The following is a 20,379-nucleotide window of genomic DNA, read 5'->3' as shown; positions in this document are numbered from 1 at the left end:
ACTGTCAATGTGACCCGTTGAGGGGGGCCAATATGCTGAAGTGGCCCTCGGTGAAATTGAGTTTGACACCCCTGTTTTAGAGTTTGAAGGGCAACTTACACTGTAAGTTTCAAAGATGACTGTTGGAGCTTGAACTTTGTTCCATCGAGCAGCTTTTCTGATTACAGCCTCGGCTTCCTTTACTCTGCCTCGAGAGAGAAGCCACCGAGGAGACTCTGGGAGAAGCCTGCTCAAAATGAAGCAATCCACAAACAGGATTAGATGGGATAATTTCACTAAAATGCAATATGGTTTTCAAGATTTTCAAGTAACTTGTTATAAATTCAATTTTAAGGAGTTTTCTTGTAACCTACCACCAGAGGGGGATGTAGGCCAGACAAGGGAGAGAGAGAGCCATGAGGAGAGATTTCCAGTCCCTCAAAAAGTAAGCGACGACAGAAAGCAGAATGTATCCAACAGCAAAGCCTAAGCATGTGCCCATAGACGAATAAAGGATACGTACGTTACCAGTCAAAACCTCAGCACCTACAAAACGAAAACAGGAAAACTATTTGGAACATGATATAATATATAGAGAATTGTTTATGTGTTAAAATCATATTCTGTACCAAGAACTAAAGCTGCAACAAAGTTGGATATTTGTCCCAGTCCATTGAAGAAGAGGAGAATGACAAACATGGTCCATGAGGTAGAAAAGACTTGAGCAAAGGTAAATATTGTTTGTGCAGCCATCGTTGCAAATAGAATAGGTTTCCGTCCATATCTGGAGAAAGAAGGAAAGAAATTCTCTATTTTAGGTCCTAAAACAAAAATTAAGGCAGAATAAACACTTTTCAAATAATTTTTTCATCATAAAGCATCTTTAACACAGTAGGTGATTTCTACATCTTTTAGAACAGAATACTTCTGTGATAATTATGTTTACTGAATCTTTTTGACCTTCAAATATCTCAGCAGATAAAAATTAACATCGGAAAATGAAGCTTGTGAATAAACAAGAATAAAATGCACCTGAGTGTCTTTATCTGTTACATTTTTGGTTAAAATAGTTTTATTCTAGTAAAGTAAATTGTGCAGATTTTTTGTTAAATAAGAGTAATGCCACTTCATAGTTATATTACTCAACTAAAAGTAATAAATACATTACAGCAAAACTATTCCTGGAATTAAATTTTTCCCCCAAATTCTTACTGCCACTGAATAAAAGTACTTAGTTTCCACCCGTCTCTGTATTTAGCCTCATATCTACCAACTCTCATTGCTTATCTGCTCCTAAAGTAGATAAAGACACATGCCACACTTTTAAAACAAATTATAATTTTTACTTTTGTTGTGAAATATGTATGCACAATTTTGTATTAGTCTAACCACATAAAATCCCAAGAAAACAAAATGATGTGCTTATGGGTTTCATCTGACAAAATGTGAAAAGGAAGTATGAATATTTTGACAGATACTGTAATTAAACCCACTGAACTGTTTTAGGTGTCAGAGTCAGAAACCTCAGAAACTGGGAAGATTAAAACAAGCTTTTAAAACATATTTCAGAAACAATCACTAAACTGGATGTGCAAATCTGCTTTAAGTTAAAAGTAAAAGTTGCTCTACCTGTCTGACAGCTGCCCCGAGAAGAAGGATCCAACAAGAACTCCAATAAAGAAAACTGAAGTGGTAAACGGCTGCGCCCACTGGTCACTGCACACCAAGTCAAACTGAAAGATGTAATTTATTTAAAACCCCACATTGAACAAATGGTATAATCTCTGCTCAGTACAGCTTCACATATTTCTTCCCATTTCTTTGGCTCTGTTGTAAGTGGTGACAGCTGCCCATGATATTCACGTCTGTTTTCCCTGCTGCTCGTTTCGTAATGAGGTTCTAGTGAAGCATTAAAGTTCACTCAGATTTACAAACAATGCTTCACAAGAAGACAAGAAGAATTTATTTTAGAAATACTAGGAAACATCATTATTATCATTATGCTACATACTATGAAACATTCTACCTAAAAAAGAGTGAACTTTGTAAAACCATCAGGTAAAGTGCGTTCCTAACTCTTTGTGTTTGCACAGCTTCCCAGTCGTCATCATAAACAGGTGAAAGAGAGAGAGAGAGAGAGAGAGAGAGAGAGAGAGGTCATCTCCTCAGCCTGATGCACAAAAGTTGCTTTGCTAAGATCAATTTTGAAGGTTTTCTTTCATATTTAAGCTAATATCTGATTGGTCAACACCAGTTAAACTCTTGCCTGTGATTATGAAAAAGAACTTAGTTATGTAGTTTTCCTTTTAATTCTCAAGAAGGGAATAAATGAAATGACATAGCATTTTATTTTGACACTCAAAGATGTTCGACATCAAATCAGTAATTTCCTGTCAAGCACACATTCACACCTGATGAAGCTCCTGGACTGTAGCCACAGCTGCCCTGGGGCAGCCTGGCAGTAATACAATGGAATAACATTGAAGATTTACTAAGTTTTCTAACATCTTAGATTGTTACAAGCAGCATTTGACCTGCAGCTGTCCTGTCAGTGAGAGATAAATAATTTCAATAACCCAGTAAAGAACTCGATATGCCTTCCTGCTTTGTCAGGACTTATGAAATATTCCTGTGGCTTTCTTTTCTATTTACGCAATCTCTGCTTGAGCACACTATAAGAAAGGCAAGGAACATCTCATGAACAATATTTTGTATCTCCTTCAGTTTGAAAGTAGATTTTGAGGTTGAATATTGCTATCTTTCCATAAATACTGAGATTAAAGACTATGCTTGTGATAACAGATTGCTGATCTGAAGCTGAGAGAACTGAAGGGCCCAGTACGGCCAGATATTTAAACATGTTTCATGTTACAGAACACAGCATGACAAACAAAAAAGACAGGATGCAAAGGTAAGCTCTGTCTGAAGTTCAGATTCATCAGGGAACAAGTAGGTAAGACAAAAACCAGAAAAAAAATTGCATTCACCTCTGTCACTACAGTGGAGAGGTAAACGTCTGTGCTGTAGCTCCAGCCGTCCACACATCGCTCCTCCTCCAGGTCGGTGAGGTTGACGTCTCTGCCAGGAATAAATCCTCGATCAGAGAGATTCTGGACGACATCAAGTCTGTATCTGCTGCATCTGCTTAGTTCTTGTTTTCCATTCAGCACCTTAGGAACAAAGAGAGCAACATATGCCAGACATCCAGAGTTGTCACTTTAAATTACCTTTAAAAACTTAAACAGAACTTTAAAATAACCTTAAAAACACAGATCAACTACACGATGTGTAAAAAGTCTTGCTTATCCACAGACAAAAACAAAGTAAAATAAGCAGGTTTTATTACTACTGTAATTAAAACTTGTAGACTCCATCACCACCAATGTCTTCTGTTTTTGTTGCACGTAAGTGTGCCAAATTATGAAAAATAAATTTTATATCAGACAAAGACTAGCACCTCAGAAATAATTTGAAGCATGTTTACAATAATACTTTTAACTGGTAATGAAAACAGCTATCCAAACTACACTCTATGCCAGTATGTAACTGAAAAATTAGTTGGGTTTGACATACATTTTTTAAATTCACGTTGTACTTGTGAGCAGAAATGATGTGGACCTGAATGTGACTTCCTGAAGACATTTTTCCACCCTGAGGCCATTTGCCGTTGGAACTGCTTCTCATGAATTCCCTAAGCATATTTCTTAATGCTGAGTTCTGCAGTGTTTCAGATGTCGTCTTGAATGCTTTTGTGACCTTAATGAGTTGACAATAAACTCTGAGTAATTTTGGTATGGCCGCCCCTTTTAAGAAGATTTCCCCACTTTACCATTAATGGATATTGGCTCTCTTTGCGGTTTGCTATAGAAATGAAGCCTTAAAATGTTATTTTAACCTTTAAACAACACAAAACACAAGAAACTTGTAAAGGAACAAACATTTTTTGTTACAGCAACTGTACACTTTCCTTCATGGGAGGCAAATTACTGCAATAAAATTAAATATTGTGTATTCTAGGAACCTGGATGAGGTGACTTACTGTTTTTGGTATAATGCTTTTCCTCCACTCCTCTGAGAAATTGAGGTCCGGTACGAAACAGTGGTGATCTGGTACATCAGTCAGAAAAACAAGATTGAAAGCACCGAATCCATTGGGGATAATACTCGCACAGAGCAAAAAAAAGACGGCTTTTTGAAAACATCCCCACTGATCCAAAAAAGCAACAATCTCCTCATAATCTTTCATTCTTAACTGATTCTTTTCCTGAGCCATCTGCCAGTCTGTTCTCACCACAAAGGCTAAATGCTACATAATCAAGTGGCGACAGGTAAAAATTGTGCATGTCATGAATAGTGTGGAAGTTCAATTGAACTACCTTGTAACTGAACATGCAAGCTCTTGTAAAATCATGAATAGCTAGTTGTACCAGTTCAAGCAAGGATCCATGGTAAGAAGCTGTAAGCCTTTGAGGAGAGGGATTAGACCTTTTGTCTCGATTAGAACGAGAAAGACAATTCTGATCTGGGAACACGTGACGCAGACATGCTTAGTGGGCAGTGCCTAAAACATCGATTGGAAAACCTGCAGTTAAGACTGGTGGAAAACATCCAGGTAAGAGTCACGCAGAGCACTGGAAGCAGACAGGAAGAGAAGCGTATGGGCGGATCTGTTACCAGGTCTGGCTCTGAAACCAAGATTCCAGCAAATAGAAAAAAGTTGGCTCTGGCATGTAAGATATGTATTAAAATCAATTTGAAATGTCGACTGTCTCATGTTTGACTTTTGACAAATTTTCCTGAAAGTTACATTATCACACTGACAGAGCTCTCTAACAGAGGAAACAACTTTAGTATGACTGCAAAGTATTCACACCCTTGCATCTTTTCACATTTCCTTACATCATTGATAGACACACATTATAGAATTCTAATATTAATTATTGACAAGAGCTTATTAATCCAGGTTCCGACTTATTCTGATTCTGAATGATTGTCACCAGAGTTTAAGACAAAACCTTTCTTGTATCAGTTTCCAGATTCGGGCCTTGACACCATAAAGTGCTACATTACTACACCTGTAGTAATTCCCTCAACTTCACTGCTCAGTTTTTGCTCTGATATGCAACTGGATGTTTAATTACAAATCATATTAAGTCAATAAAAATTACCACATTCAATTTGCAGAATAATTTCAAGAATTTCAAACATTCCTTTGAGTCATTAAAATTACACAAACAAGGTACAGCTTTTAAAAAAACCTTTCATTTTTGATTTGTTGGGGGATAATTGCTTGATGGAGAAGTGTTTCAGAACTTTTTGTGATGTTCTGGTATGTCTTATTACTCAAACTTGATTGATTGATTGATTGATTATTAATCATCACAACAAATACTCAAATAATGACAGCAAAACAAGAACTCTGGCAGGGCTTTGGAGAGGGCAGAGGCTCAAAGTTAAAGATTGTACAGTATCTTAAAACACTGTACAACAACATAGCAACAACCCATATTAATCAAGAATTCAATATTTAATTGAGTCATTCTACGTCATTGTCACCATGTGGGGGCAATGCAAAGCAAATTTAGTCCATGTTTTCCCTGACAGGTATAATTTTGCTGTTTCTGCTGCTGAAATGGTTAAATTGTAAGACAGACTATTGACCTAAAACTTTAGCAGTCATCAATGACAATACTATTAAATTTTATTTCATGTGTTCAGCAGAGCTGAAATAATAAAAAAAGACATTGTACATTTATGATTTAATTAGGAAGTTTAGTTATGACTCATCTTGATAGTTTAATTGATGTGTTACAATAGCTACAATATGGTGCTATCTGTAATCTTTGTGTTTGAGCTGAGTTTGTTCTCAAATACATCACAACAAATAATAGCCAATAATCAGTGATTGATTTTAAACTTGGCCATTTAACCTAGGCCCCATCTCACACACTTCACAAAATCTATATTTTTAAACACTAGTGATGCTGAGGTTCTTAGTAGAACAAGTGTATGTTGGTAAACAGGGGCGGATCAACATGGGTGGCAGCTGCCACCATAACTGAGAGCCTGGCCACCCTTGCTGCCACGCCAGCGGGCGACTATGTATTAAAAAAATAGTTATGGCAAATCGGACATTGAGAGCATGAAGCTCTTTTTTTTTCTGGCAACATTGAATGCAACTCAGTGTAACCGGGTACCTACTTCTGAGTATCAGGAAACATGAGAGAAACTGCAAGACAGAGGGCAAAGCGGCAGCATTGATGTATATCGATGGATATATTTTTACCGGATTGGACATTACGTGACTTGTCACTGAGTCGGGAATATCGGTGATCGGAGGAATGCAACAATCACGCAAAGAATCTGAAAAAAGTACCCAATTGTTTTGCTGTTAATTCAACATTATGACAGCTATAGATAACAAGGACCAAATGTTTCACATTTATAAAGTTTTATTTAAAAAAACATTGAGAAAGTTAGCAGTGGGTCAGTTAAGATAGTCTAACTGCTACTAGCTTGTTACTGACCTCCTTAACACGTGCTGTGCAGTTCGGTGTGTTTTGGTTCCGTCGTAGCACTAAAATAAGGCGACCCACACACTAACTTATTAGCAGAGCAGGTGTTTTTACACAGCTAATCAACAACTGCTGTGTTCAAACGAAATAATAGCAATATGAACGTCAAGCCTGACTACATAATGTAACGGGCTGAATGTTCTCTTTTGGTATTTTCACGTAATTTTTTGTGTGGGAAACGTTTATTTTTTGGTGGTGATTCTCTCCGACGGACTTGAACGTATCTCTGCTCTGTCAGCTCGTTGGTCTGTTGTCTGTCGATCGCCATGGCAACGGATCAGCGCGTAGGGTAAGCCGACAACACGGAGCGAGAAAAAAGCAGAATAGATGTGGCTTTGTCTGGTTTTATTCTTCACCTGTTTATCAGCGTTATTGTACCTCTACTGTGGCGCACTGCAGCCGCTGCAATTTATAAAAGTTAAACAAGCGACAAAAACTGAACCAATTTCCTCTTTTGTTCGTAGGTCGCGATGTTTATAACAGTCACCAAACTATGGCCCTGTTTAAACGACAACAATTTCTGGTGAAAATGGAAGAGTTTCGTTGTGTTTTTACTGTACATTTACATGAAAATATAGAATGTTTTCTCTGACTGCGGCACAGTTTGAGAAGGGGTTCTGCGGCTCCTACAGCGGCAATTATGTAAAATAAAATGATTGACCAATATAAGAGAAATTCGCTCTTTCTCGCATCATGACAGAACTAACAGAAACCAAACTGCTTATAGATTTGTATCCGGGGAGTATTTATGTACGAAACACGAATTTTCTTAGCTTTATTTTAAGGCGTATTTATTATATATATCGGATAATATCGCGCTACTAATATTTTGGTGACATATATAAGGAGATCATATGTATACAGTAACATGTCACATCAATTTCCATATAATCTGATAATCTGATGCTGATTACCACTAATTTTTAGTCCCTTTGTGTGGCTGCCATGTAGGTGTGAATCTTGTTTGCTCCCAGCTCTGCATTAGCCTGTTTTAGTCTGTTTGCTGTTATTGAACTCTGCATTGCAGTAGTGCAGAGACATGCTGAGTCCCTGTTGAATTACCACAATAAACAAGGCATCAGGCTTTTCCTCTTTCCCTCCTTATTCTTGGTTTCAGAAATAGTTTGACACTATGAACAGAACCTGTGTGGTCTGCTTAGGATTCACTACAAAGTTTGTAATTTTACAGTTCCTGAAGGTTCAGACCATGGAGACTCAGTCACGACTACCCCGAGTGAAAAAAACTGCACTTACTCTCCTAAAAATCCCCCTCCTCTTTCTGCTGCTCTACATCTTTATTTGCTCACTTGACATTTTGAGCTCTGCCTTCCAACTCGCAGGAGGTAAGTTAAGCACATGGCTTCATTTACTAGAGGACAGAAAAGGAATTGATTTTTAAAAATGGAAAGTTTTCTTCTGTTTGCCATTAATGTCTGCTTACAGGCAGGACAGCTGGGGAAATCTTCCAGAAAAATATTGTCCTGTCTAACCCAGTGGCTGGCGTGATGGTGGGGATTCTGGTGACAGTCTTAGTCCAGAGCTCTTCCACATCAACCTCCATCACAGTCAGCTTTGTGTCCTCTGGTTGTGAGTAAGAATATTACTTTACTAATATTAGCAAGTAGCTATCTACAGAAACAGCAGCACTTAGCAAAACTCTGAAAATAGTCACCACATGTCAGCATTAGAGTGTTTATGTCAGTTTACACCATTCATTCTGGTCTAAATGTCTCTTCAGTGATGGATGTACAGTCAGCCATTCCCATTATCATGGGAGCCAACATCGGAACATCAGTCACCAACACTATTGTTGCTTTAATGCACGCTGGAGACAGGGACGAGTTTGAAAGGTACTGTGTGTTTTCAGTAACATAACAAAATTACCCATAATTCACAGCGGCAGACAAACAAGTTTTCAAACAGCCGTTGAGTGAAGATAGAAAAACATTTAAACTGACTGCTCAACTAGAACCATAATGGAGGCTATAGAAATGGAATGCAGTTGGAAGAATGTTTGTTCAGGGAAAAACGTGTCACAGCAGCCGACACAAAGAAAAACACTGATTTTATTACAGCCAAGCTTCATTAGCAACGGAAGTAAACATGAGGAAAATAACAATCAGCAACAGCTTTACCTTTCCTGATAGCTGATAACATACCAACCAACTGCAGAACTATTTTGGAAAATGTTTGTTCTACTGAAACAGAGTCAAAGCAACTGCCACCCAAAATCACAGCAATAATGTCTCACTAAGTTATCCTGATGGTTTGGAAATTAAAGTGAACTTTAAAATTTTCCTTGCTGTCTCATTCATTTGGATTATAATGTCACCACTTGGTGGCACTAATAGAGCATACAAATGTCATTGCTACATGGTCAGTTCATACATATAATTAAATTGGCTTAAACCAAGGCATTGTTTTCAAACAGTTAAAATTTTCGAAGTGGATGTCTCTTTTGGGTCCATAAAATAATTATCACCCTAGATCAATTCTATTGTCCTGCTTTGATAACCCCGTTAATCTCTTCCAGGTGTGTGATAATGAACCCTAAATGATAAAAACTTATCTACTCTCATTGTTTCCGAGTTTCCAGAGTTTAAAATAGGACAAAAGGCTCGATAGATGGAAAACACATTGTGTTACCTTCCTGTAAGCTGTTTCTGTATATTCTTGTGTTCTGGATGTCGTCCAGATTATTGGACAGGAAGTTAGCTGATGTTTTACTGAAATCACTCAGCAGCTGTATTATGACCCTCCATTCCAGTCCTCAAGGCCCATGTTTTTTGATTTATTTAGATTTGTTTATGTCAAATGCTGACATTATCCTTATTTGCAGGGCATTTGCTGGAGCAACAGTTCATGACTGCTTTAACTGGTTGTCAGTTCTGCTGCTTCTCCCTCTGGACGTTGCTACTGGAGTGTTGAGACACATGTCACAGGCTGTAGTCAACACTCTTCGGCTGAGCAGCAGAGATAAACCACCTGAACTTCTGAAAGTTCTCACGAAGCCGCTGACTAAATTGGTAATCCAGGTAATGTGAGAAAGTCACATTCCTTTCCGCCATGTTTAATAACGTGACTCACTCTCTCTTTTATTTCTACATAATCCTGCTGCTCTGCAACTTCAAATATGTCTTGGCAACAAAATGAAGCCTGAGCATTCTCACAAAGTGAAAAAAGTGTCCTTTTAAAACATCACTCACTAGGAGATTTAGCATTTTCCTGGAGAGAAAGGCTTACCTTTTAAACTGATTCTGCATAATCATTCAGCAGCTGTGGGACTTTGTGCTTTGCAGCACAAAGCCTTGATGCTTTGTGCTGCAGTACAAACATGTCCCAACAATAGAGACATAATGTCCATCTGATGCTTCAGGCTGAACAGAAAGAAACTGGTCAGAGTGGAAACTAATTTCTCACCATGTTTCTTTTTTCTCTGATACACTTTACACCAAGTTTAGTTTGAATGCTGGTTTAAACAGAAGAAAAATACTTTTTTCTTCAGACAAAACCATTATCTGCTTGTTATTTAGAACACTCAATGAAATTTATGTTGTGCTATGCTTTAGATGAACAGAGCAAAACGTGATTTAGTTTAGTTCATCAGCGTAATTATGAACTTCACCGGGACTTCTGGCATTTACTCAGGGGTTTACATTACACACTGTGATTAGATGCAAAAATCTGTACCTTAGTTATTCTCTACCCTGAAAGTCCTAGCCGTAGCTAAAACACAATGTTATTTTCTTTGATTTAGTTGGACAAATCAGTGCTTACAGCATTGGCCACAGAGGACCAAGTTCAGATGAACAAGAGTCTGGTGAAGCATTGGTGTAAATCTGCTGTTATGAAGGTAGAGAGTCAACTTTCTGGTCTTCTGTCTTGTTTGGTCAAATCTTTTACAATAAGTTTCTTTGTTTGTCCATAAATATGTAAAAGCTTATGATAATATTGTTTTAATACTGTGCCAGAACTGAACGTTGTATTTTTTGTCCCATTATTACTTGCCTAACTCTGTTATTGTTAACAGGAGAACCAAACATTGTGGGGAGCACAGAGTCTTTCAGAAAAAAAATATAAATGTACGTCTGCACAAATATGAGTTTCAGTGTTTTTCATAATTTTTCATGAAACAATCAGGCATGAACCTGTACTACAAAAGAAACAATGGAGAGGATTGTTTTTTTTTAACTTTTACAAAGATTTCTTAGAAAATATCTTTACATCTTGTAACTGTGTACAGCTTTAAATCCCATGTCTCCGTCTCTCTGTCAGGTAAGCATCTGTTTGCGAACTCCTCTCTGTCAGACTTGGCCATCGGTCTCATCCTGCTCGTCTGCTCCTTGTTAGTCCTCTGCGGCTGCCTCATGCTGCTGGTCAAACTGTTGAACTCCATGCTAAAGGGCCAAGTGTCAAATGTTATAAACAAAATCATTAACACAGGTAAACCACCAAGGTTTGTTGCTAATCAATGAGTCATTACACACAGAACTTATTAAAATAGTTTTGTGAAAAGTATGAGAGCTCAATCAAACATGTTATGACAGAGATAAAAGTGAACATTTCTGATTTCTTTCTCTTATTTTGTGCTGTCTTGCTTTTCAGATTCCCCCCCCCCTTTCACCTGGGTGACAGGTTATCTGGCTCTGTTAGCTGGGGCTGGCATGACATTTTTGGTTCAGAGTAGTTCTGTCTTCACATCTGCCCTTACACCACTCGTAGGTACAAAAAAAAAAGTTTTTTTAACGTTCTCATCCATCAAAATATACAATCATCCTTCAATCATGACAAACTGACAGTAGCTTTGTGGAATGCTGTGTGTTTGTTGGTGATTATATTTTAGTTGGTTAAAGATTTTATGAAATATGGTGTTAAATATTGCACTGTGGTTTGACAGGGGTTGGTGTGATTAGTCTGGAAAGGGTTTACCCTTTGACCCTGGGCTCCAACCTTGGAACCACAGGTACAGCTCTGTTAGCAGCCCTGGCTAGTCGTGCAGAAAAGTTAGCTGCTGCCACACAGGTAAAAAAAAAATCTGTTTTTGTCTCCATTCAGCCAGGTTTCATCTTTCAGAAATGATTTTCATGTTTTAGAACAGGAATGTTGCTTTTCTGTTTTTTAAAGTTTTTGTTTTGTTCTTTCCATTCTTAGTATTATTGTGACACTGTATACATGTTTTATGTATAGTTTAAGCTAGTTGGCTAGTCAAATATCATTGTGCTGATAACGAAGAATCTCAACTATGGATAATAGTTGAAAATTAATAAGTATAAACTCTGCATTGCACAATTGAATCTAATGTATTGGAACAAAGTCAATCTGAACAATCATTAAAATTCTATTCTATTCTATTCTATTCTATTCTATTCTATTCTATTCTATTCTATTCTATTCTATTCTATTCTATTCTATGCTTTCTTTTAGGTTGCCTTATGCCACTTTTTCTTTAACCTCTTTGGTATCCTCCTTTGGTATCCGATACCAGCCACTCGTTTACCCATACGAATGGCCTCTGCACTCGGAAAGTGCGCTGCCAGGTATACTTTTAAATATCTTATATTTCATTAAAGGCAAACCAAAAACCAACACATGGTTTTATTACAAATAACTAAAAGAAATGCTAAACAAATGAAACCTTCATAGGTACCGCTGGTTTGCTGTCCTCTACCTCGTCCTGTTTTTCCTGCTGTTCCCTTTGGTGGTGTTTGTTCTCTCCATGGCTGGCTGGAAGGTGTTGACTGGAATTGGTGTACCAGTCATAATATTGATTATATCTGTAGCAACGATAAACTTCCTCCAATCACGGAGACCTGAGTTTTTGCCGCCAAAACTGCAGAACTGGAACTTTCTTCCTGTTTGGCTCACTTCACTGCAGCCAATGGATGACCTCATTACCAGGGTGACTCTTTGGTGTAGACAAACCAGAGGTAGATATCCCCCTAATAGTACCTGACACAATTACATTTTTCTATTTGCTGATGATAATATGGTGTTCTAGACTGTCTAAGGAGAAACGACGGGCCAGACGCCACTGCAAGAGGAGAATGGAAGGAGAGCAAGGAATCACCAGAGACTGATGAAGGCCAAATAAACCAAAGAAAACAATATACACTGTGTTCCAAATTATTATGCAGACTGGATTTAAGTGTCATAAAGATTAACTTTTTTGTTGTGCTATTAAATTTGTAGATGGTGTTGTGTGTCAGGTCTCTTTGAATTCATCCATTTTCTATACACCCTTTTCCCTTGGTGGGGTCAGGAGGGTTGCTGGTGCCTCTCCAGCCAATGTTCTGGATGAAGGGCAGGGTCACCCTGGACAGGTCATTGGTCTGTTGCAGGACAAACAACCATGTACACCAGTCATGTGTTTGGACTGTGGGAGAGCTGCTGAGAGAGAACCCACCATTCTCAGGCTGGGAATTGAACCCAGAACCTTCTTGCTGCAGGGCAACAGCTCTACCAACTGCACCACTGTGCAGCCACACTCTTTAAATCACTATAATTAATTTCAGAGACCTGGGTTGATTAGTTTGGTGAGCTCAAATAAAATAAATCTACTTAGCAAGGATGTTCCACATTACTAAGCAGGCCACAGGTTTCAAGTGATATTGGAAAGAGAGCGAATCTCTCTTCTGATGAAAATCATCAGATAGTGTCGCGCCATATGACAAGGCATGAAAACATTAGATATTTAACGAAAACTGAAGCTTTATTGTACTGTGAAGAGATTTGTGGCTGATTCAGAACAAAGATGGGTTTGTGCAGATAAAGGCACAATGAGGAAGGTTTCTGTTAGACAAATTCATCGGATGAAGAGAGCAGCTGTTGAAATGTCCTTACGAAGCAGCAAACAGTTATTTAAAGCTGCTGGTGAAACCTGAAGGTGGAGGATCCTCCAGAGGCTTGCTGTGCATGAACCGACTATTCGGCCAATCCTGACCAGGCTCACAAACAGAAACGGTCACAGTGGACCCAGCCGTACATGAAGATTACTTTTCAAACAGACTTGTTCACTGATGACTGCTGTGCAACCCTGGATGGTCCAGACGGATGCAGAGATTATCCACAAACTCACAAGTTCAATGGATGCAAGAATTGTGCAGGTGATATAAAGAAGGGTCCTACGTTAACATGTAACTCTGTCTGTTAAGATGTTTTTGATTGAAATGGCTTTTGATTTTATTAAATGTGACCACTTAATGCTGCACATTCAAAGAATGACTGCAGCTCTTTATAATCCATAAAATGTTTAGAAAAAATGCTGTGCAATAATAATTTGGAACAGTGGATTTTAAGTTATTTATTTTTGAAAGAAATATTGTTCTCATTGGGAGGTTTGTTCAGTAATATTTGATTTATACTGTAATAGTTCATGACTTGAAAATTATACTGACCATCATTTGCAATGACCGTTTAAGAAAATCGGAGAAAATATCAGTTGCATAATAATTTGGAACATGGTGTAATCCTAGTAGTTGGATATTAAAACACAATGATGAAAACAGAACAAAGAAATCAACAACTAACAGAGAAATATACAGACTTTCAGAATTGGTCCACTAAACTTTAAACCACTCACTCATTATGCTCTTTTATGACCAGCAGTTCTAGAACTACAGCGTATGAAGTTCATCATTTACATGGTTGTTGAAGAAGAGTTTATTTACTCAGGAAACTTTTGGCTTCAATGTATCGTGCTCATACTACAAGTCTAACAAAAGTAACACCTTTCTCTAAATGTTGGTACGCTTGGTGTGGCTCAACTGTCATTTAAATAAATATACACAAAAAGACCAAAACCCACAAAGATTTCTTAAAAGTTAGATTTAGGACTGAAAAATTATGGTTGTGGTACTGTGTAAAAATATCCACAATTGTCGAGAAGATTCGAACACTTAACAGTCTGGTTTGTTGCGTGATTGAAATGCGAGCTTTTCTCTTCACATCCTGTAACAAACAGATAGCTGAGGTGACCAAAGTACCTGTGGTTTTTTTAACTGCCTCTCTCTCGCTCAGTTTAAATGTGTTTCGTTTCTGTTCCTGTGAGAACTTTCAGAGATGCTGTCAGTCAGAGACACAGGAAACATGAAGTTAATCGTCTAAAAGTCGTTCATCTCTCTGCACATAGTTTGGAAAACAAATATTTTTTCATTTATTTAAGACTGCAAAAGTTGCATTACATTAAAAACCTTTAACATTAAAATTGTGTTCCAAATCATCTATAAATATCTGGTGTTTTAATAACTTTCTTTAATGCAAACCTTTTCATGCCAGGGTGGCAGCATCAAAGTCAGTGACAAACTGAATAAATTGCTGAAGACGTTTGTTGCACTCTGCACTGGACTTCCTGGAGTTATGAGTGAAAAGATGAAGGTGCTTGACAAGTTAAAAACATCTTTTCATCTTCAATAAAATGTACCAATTAACCAACGGTGACTTCAGCTCAATGCAGCTGCAGCTCTGTGGTAAAAGCAGCAGAGCTGCTCCTTCCTGCCCTCTGCACTGCAGCCTGGTACAATGAAGAGTTTTTAGTGTTTTGGGAAAGTTTTCTTTACAATAAAATGGTTCAGATTTGAATTATTTGTATATAAAATATATTTTCTCTGATGTAATGTAGGAGAATATTGGGGAGAAAGCCAAATAAACCTATTCTAATTTAGTTACTTTTACAAGCAACATCCAAACACATTTAATAAAATGTTCATCTGTGAGTCATTCTACTGCAGATACAACATATTTATGGAGTGACCTCTGCTAAGCACATCCTGTGAGTCCTGAACTGGACCCCTGCTTGTCTTAAGAACTCTCCTCATTTTTACTCAGAGAATTTTGCCCACAAAGATATGATAGCATCATCAGCAACAATAATCAAAAAGTTATGGAGTCTAGAAACCTGGTGATTTTATCAGTTTTTAAAAGAACTGCTACCATGTTTCATAATATGCTGTGTTTCAGATCTGAAGAAACTTTCCCCCCTTACGCTGTGATGAAACAGTCCAGCCCTTCGTCAGAGTATGAAATATTAACCACCACCTCTGCGTTTCAGTCATCTTGTGGGACCTTTGAAAAGAAACAAAGCCCCAAATGGAAACTCTCCTGTCTGAGTGAAGAACTGATGTTTTCCACCACCTTTGTTCTTGCAGTTTTCTTTGTGGGCTTTGTGTGTTCCTCATGTTTATGAGTGAGCACCTCCAGTACAAAAACATTAATGCATGATTAATTTAAGGTTTTTAACTGGGCAGATACATACACAACCACTCGTTAAAACCTAAACTGATAACATGAATAAAATTATTTAAAGATGCACAAGTTTGCACTCTTGTTGGGAAAAGTCTGCTTACTTTTAGAGCCATTCACTGTCATGTCAGGAGTGTTTTTGATAGATTAAATAAACTTACATGATTTATAACAGATAACAGATGATTTATGGTGAAGAGCTAACTGCTGTGGTGGTCAACCTGCTGTGGTGGTCAACCTGCTGTGGTGGTCAACCTGCTGTGGTGGTCAACCTGCTGTGGTGGTCAACCTGACAGGACTCAAAATAAGTCAGTCTGGAGAAGGATGAAGGTTTTGAAGCCATTTCCCAGCACAAGTTAGAGCTGACCTGAATGAAACTAATGTACTAATTCCTGCTCATGTGTCTGACCTGGATAACAGAATGGATTATTTACATTTTAAGGGTAAAATTTTAGACTTCAGGAGAGTCCACTCCTCCAGGAAGACATAATTTTCAATAGTTAAGAGTCCAGATAGTGTAGGACATAGGCCTGGATTTTACCTGACCAGGTATGGTATCTCTGTGATAAATGCTTACAAATAGCTAAGATTATACGTTGTGGCAAAAAGCAACCTGCTGCAAACCCAGTATCCTGACGGCATGGTGCAGATCTGTGCTACCAGCAACATGGATTTGGGTTTCACAGTTTGGTAGAAGTGCACTGTGAGATCCTGGATGCTAAAACTTGTTGGCCAAAAATCAGTTTGATCTGCTGGGAAAATCTATTTACTGCTTGAGTTTCAAGAGATGTGGATTTTCTATAACTGAAGGAAGACGAATCCATATAAAAATACTATGAACGAATGAAGTGATGTAGCAACTTAGAAAGGGCTATTCTGGTCATTGTTCATTAGACATGTTGTTTTATGTTTCTGTCTAATGGGGACATTTTGTGACATTAAATATGTGCACCTTTGCTCTGCTGAAGTTAAATACTCTCACTATTTCTGTGTTGTGTTCCACATTTTTCTGAAAATGAGTATTGATCAACATAACATAAAGCTACACACAATCTTAGCTTTTAACTCATTCTCTGACTGCAGCCAAAAATAAAGCTAACCTGTAGCTTAGAGTTGCACTCAACACCATAAGGTGTTTCTGCTTCCTTGACTCAGATCGCTCCACTTAAAAGGAAGGACAACATAAAGCCAACCATCTGTCTGCAGGTCCATCTCAACCACAACGGTCAGCATCAAATCCCCGTGAGGCTGGTAAGCATTTAAAAAAATTAGAATCCATGTAAATGAAACTCAGACATACTGTAGAATTTGAAGAGGTCTCACTGAACTTTATTTTGCTAAATATTTAAAATCAATAATCAAATTGCCGGGTTTTCTTTGTCAAATTACAGAAGCCTAATCTTCTTCTTCTACTTTCATTTTTATTTTATGCACATATTTAGAGAATTTCTTCAGAATGATGATGTGTGATGACTTTCAAATATTTATGTGTTTTTCACAGGAACAATGATAGCTGTCTTCATACTTTTTGCTGCTTTTGTTGCATCCGCTCTGGCAAAAGGTATTTTTCAGTCCAGTTCTTAACCATATCGTAAGCATAGCATTTGGTAATTGATTTTTAAAAAAATAAAATAATTCTTGGATAAAGAATAAAAACTTTTAATTTTGCATGTTCATATGGAATTATGCTTCCAATTTTGTTTCTCTAATTTAACCATATGTATCCAAATATTTTCAATAAATTTGTATTATAGTGGAAGTCCATTTATTTCAGTAACTCGGTAAAGTAAAACACTTACGGATTAGTTATTCACAGGATGATATTTTCTGAGTCCTACTTCTGTTGACTATGACTATTTTTAAGTTGCAGCTAATGAAAATGTGAGATATATGATTAGAATAATTGGGAAAGACATTTTAAATGGGGGTTAATGAAAAGTATGTTTATTATTTGAAACATAATTATTTTCAAAAGTACTTCAATCTGACCCGAAGCTTTTCTTTGTTTCTTGCAGAATCTATCGAGTGCAAATTTTATGACTCCACTGGAACTCAACAGTGTTATGGATCAGAAGGACAGCAACTTATTTTTCACCTTTCAAAGACAGAAATGACAGATTTTAGATTGAGAAAAGATGGCGAGTACGTATTTTTAATAACATACAGTAATGGGAAACTCAAGGGGAACTACGTCAGTCAGTTTGAGGAAATCCAACCTGGAACATTCAGTCTGGGAAACGCCGTGAAGAAACATTCTGGACATTACTCCTTTACAGAATACGATGCTGCTGGACAAAGCATCAGGGACGTTCTTGTCCACATAAAAATACAAAGTAGGTTCATCATGATTATCCTGAAAGAAATGTTGTGCTTACATCTTTCCTGTTGGTGATTATTGTGATGTACAATAACAATTTGCTCAAGAATATAGTTTGTATCCATTTTACTACAAAATATATAATTATTTAGTTTATTTAAGATTTTTAATTATAAATTTCTACCATATTAACCCATTTTAGTTTTGCTTAATTTTATTATAACTTCTTTTTTTTCTCTAAAAATACCTTGGATACTGATCTTATGAGTGCAAAGTTTTACATACATTTAAGAGAGCCTTTAAAACCTGAGCCGTAGTTCCAAGACAGACTGAACTTACACGTCTATTCAATAAACAGAGTTAATGTGTATAAACATAAAAAAACAAGATTAACAGATTAGAACATTGATAATTCAAAAAACAATATGTATTAATGTATGTACTAATGTTAATAAAAAAATTGTAATATACAGGTTATATAATCAAATAAGTTTTATATTATAGAAATAATTTACATTTCAATGCTGCATAGGTAAAGAAAATTATAAAAAATAAGTTGAATGATTTAATCCTTGTTTGTTCTTCATGACTTCATGTTGCGTTTGCAGAGCCACTGTCGAAGCCAGAAGTGTCTCAGAAATGTTCTTCACCTGATCAGAAGACAGTCACATGTTCTTCTCATGGAGATGAAGTGGAGTTCCTTCTGACTTTAGATGGTCACTCACTTATACACAGCAGAGGGACCATCAGCAACTGCACGGCTGAAAAATGTAATGTCACAAATGTTTGCATCAGCGTACATGGCCAGCTGACAGGAGGCCTCAGGTGCCAAGTCTGGAACGATGTCAGCAGAGAGGATTCAGAAATTCACTTAACAGCATGCGAAGGTAAAAAGATGTTCCTTTCCATGTTTTCACTAACATCTTTTAAATCCGATTAAACTTTTCATATTCTATCAGTAAATAGAAGATATTAGCATCAGATTTTACAATTATTTTTTTGTATTATCATCAAACATGCTTGTCTTATATCACAAAAAAAACTGTACAAAGAAGAAAATGAAAACAGTTCAAAGGCAAAATTAAAATAATAAAAAAAAAAATCCTTACCAGTTTCTTTAAAACTTCCAAATTGGCATCAATACATTTATCATTGATCTAACATTATTTTTCGTGTCTTGTTCAGGTCCTAGGAGCTTTATTTTACCAGTGTTAGCTGCTGCCACAGCTGTTCTTTTTGTGGTTTTAGGTTTCACTGTAATTAAGTTTTGTAAAAAAGGACAACCAATGCCACCAAATAGAGGTAAATAAAATATTTTAAAACATATATTAAAAATGTTGCTCCACATAACATCTATTTATTTATCAATTATAATTTTTATGTTTACTTTTTTTAGATCATGCAGAAGAGAAAATTATCTATGCAGATGTTAAAGTGAAAAACGATACAAGAAGAACTGAACCAAACATCCAAGGCAAAGCAAAATGACTGCTGCTCAACACGGCATCAACGTCTTCCTGGTCGAAGCTGCATGAAGTGCTGCTTTAAGCTTAGAACATGTATTTTGCTTTGGAGTCCTTATACAGCAAGCAATTTGATATTATTAACTTACACATTTTTTGTTTTTAAAAAATTATAAATTTTCTGTGTAAACATATTTTTACTTGATTATTTCAAATCCAGATTTGCACTGTAAAACAAATGCTATTTGACTTGTATACTTTTCTTTATTTGAAATAAACCTGTTTTTCTTTCTCTTATCTTGAAAACAATCAAAATGAGGTCAAACTAAATATTCTAAATAATAATATTCTAAGGTTATTTTAATGGTTTAGCTTTTGAACATTTTGGACATTGCTGAGTTACTTTGGTTTCCTCCAAATAAATCTGAGAAAGACAAATGTTAAATTTTCAAATTCTGAAAAAAATCTAATTTTTTATTGAAACTTCATGATTTTTGCATATAAAAGGCAAAATCAAGTTTTTACTGGAGAATATTGCTAGATTTGCCTGGCTCAATTCTGCTACATACATTCTTACCGTAAGACGTAATTGTACTGAGGGTGCTGCAGCTCCCCTTTGTGGATGTCAAATAACGGACATGTTGAAAATATACAAAGAATAATTCAAGAATAAAACTTAAAAAACTAGTTTTGCATGGCTTTGAAGAGCAGCCTGAATGTAAATGCAAACACATTTATGTTCCTCGTTCTGGGGGATCCTAAAGCTTCTCCAGGTCAGGTGGGATACAGAATCCCTCCAGCAGGTTCT

At 36.8% G+C, this 20,379-nt stretch overlaps 2 protein-coding genes and 1 long non-coding RNA gene across 7 annotated transcripts; 2 read left to right on the top strand and 1 right to left on the bottom strand.

The window, feature by feature from the left end:
* Positions 1 to 99: 99 nt before the first annotated feature.
* On the bottom strand, positions 100 to 4,457 carry LOC106941162 (solute carrier family 22 member 4-like; the record flags this gene model as incomplete). Its single annotated transcript, XM_015024106.1, has 6 exons — positions 4,019 to 4,457; positions 2,967 to 3,149; positions 1,609 to 1,712; positions 609 to 763; positions 354 to 525; positions 100 to 226 (listed from the first exon to the last, which is right to left on the bottom strand). Coding segments are annotated over exons 1-6 (975 nt in total), but the record flags the coding sequence as incomplete, so codon positions are not given.
* A 1,769-nt stretch (positions 4,458 to 6,226) lies between these two features.
* Positions 6,227 to 12,758, top strand: LOC106941161 (sodium-dependent phosphate transport protein 2A-like). Of its 5 annotated transcripts, none has more exons than XM_015024103.1 (13): positions 6,227 to 6,351; positions 7,744 to 7,897; positions 7,998 to 8,141; positions 8,293 to 8,404; positions 9,394 to 9,589; positions 10,312 to 10,407; positions 10,585 to 10,636; positions 10,830 to 10,997; positions 11,160 to 11,276; positions 11,452 to 11,576; positions 11,979 to 12,091; positions 12,198 to 12,481; positions 12,553 to 12,758. In XM_015024103.1, the coding sequence occupies exons 2-13, from the start codon at positions 7,762 to 7,764 to the stop codon at positions 12,741 to 12,743; spliced, it is 1,734 nt and encodes a 577-aa protein (XP_014879589.1). In that variant the 5' UTR covers positions 6,227 to 6,351; positions 7,744 to 7,761; the 3' UTR covers positions 12,744 to 12,758. The 5 variants fall into 5 exon arrangements, with proteins under 5 accessions (XP_014879589.1, XP_014879586.1, XP_014879590.1 ...); XM_015024100.1 differs by lacking the exon at positions 6,227 to 6,351 and adding an exon at positions 6,369 to 6,428; XM_015024104.1 differs by lacking the exon at positions 6,227 to 6,351 and adding an exon at positions 6,408 to 6,428 and having other exon boundaries at positions 10,905 to 10,997.
* Positions 12,759 to 16,806: 4,048 nt separating this feature from the next.
* On the top strand, positions 16,807 to 18,118 carry LOC106941164 (uncharacterized). Its single transcript, XR_001423282.1, has 3 exons — positions 16,807 to 17,042; positions 17,293 to 17,352; positions 17,807 to 18,118. It is a non-coding gene; the product is annotated as an uncharacterized LOC106941164 (long non-coding RNA).
* The last annotated feature ends 2,261 nt before the right edge of the window (positions 18,119 to 20,379 follow it).

This window comes from Poecilia latipinna, unplaced genomic scaffold (assembly GCF_001443285.1).
Source record: "Poecilia latipinna isolate Pla-1442-1.1 unplaced genomic scaffold, P_latipinna-1.0 Scaffold3524, whole genome shotgun sequence".
NCBI lineage: Eukaryota > Metazoa > Chordata > Actinopteri > Cyprinodontiformes > Poeciliidae > Poecilia > Poecilia latipinna.
The sequence above is the reverse complement of the archived record's forward strand: the minus strand, read 5'-3'. Positions and strand labels throughout refer to the sequence as shown.

Coding starts and splice junctions, on each gene's coding strand:
- LOC106941161 (XM_015024100.1), top strand. CDS start 6,384: ATGACAGCTATAGATAACAAGGACCAAATGTTTCACATTTATAAA. Junction 9,590..10,311: donor TGACTAAATTGGTAATCCAG/GTAATGTGAGAA, acceptor TCTTTGATTTAG/TTGGACAAATCAGTGCTTAC. Junction 10,637..10,829: donor TTCAGAAAAAAAATATAAAT/GTACGTCTGCAC, acceptor TCTCTCTGTCAG/GTAAGCATCTGTTTGCGAAC.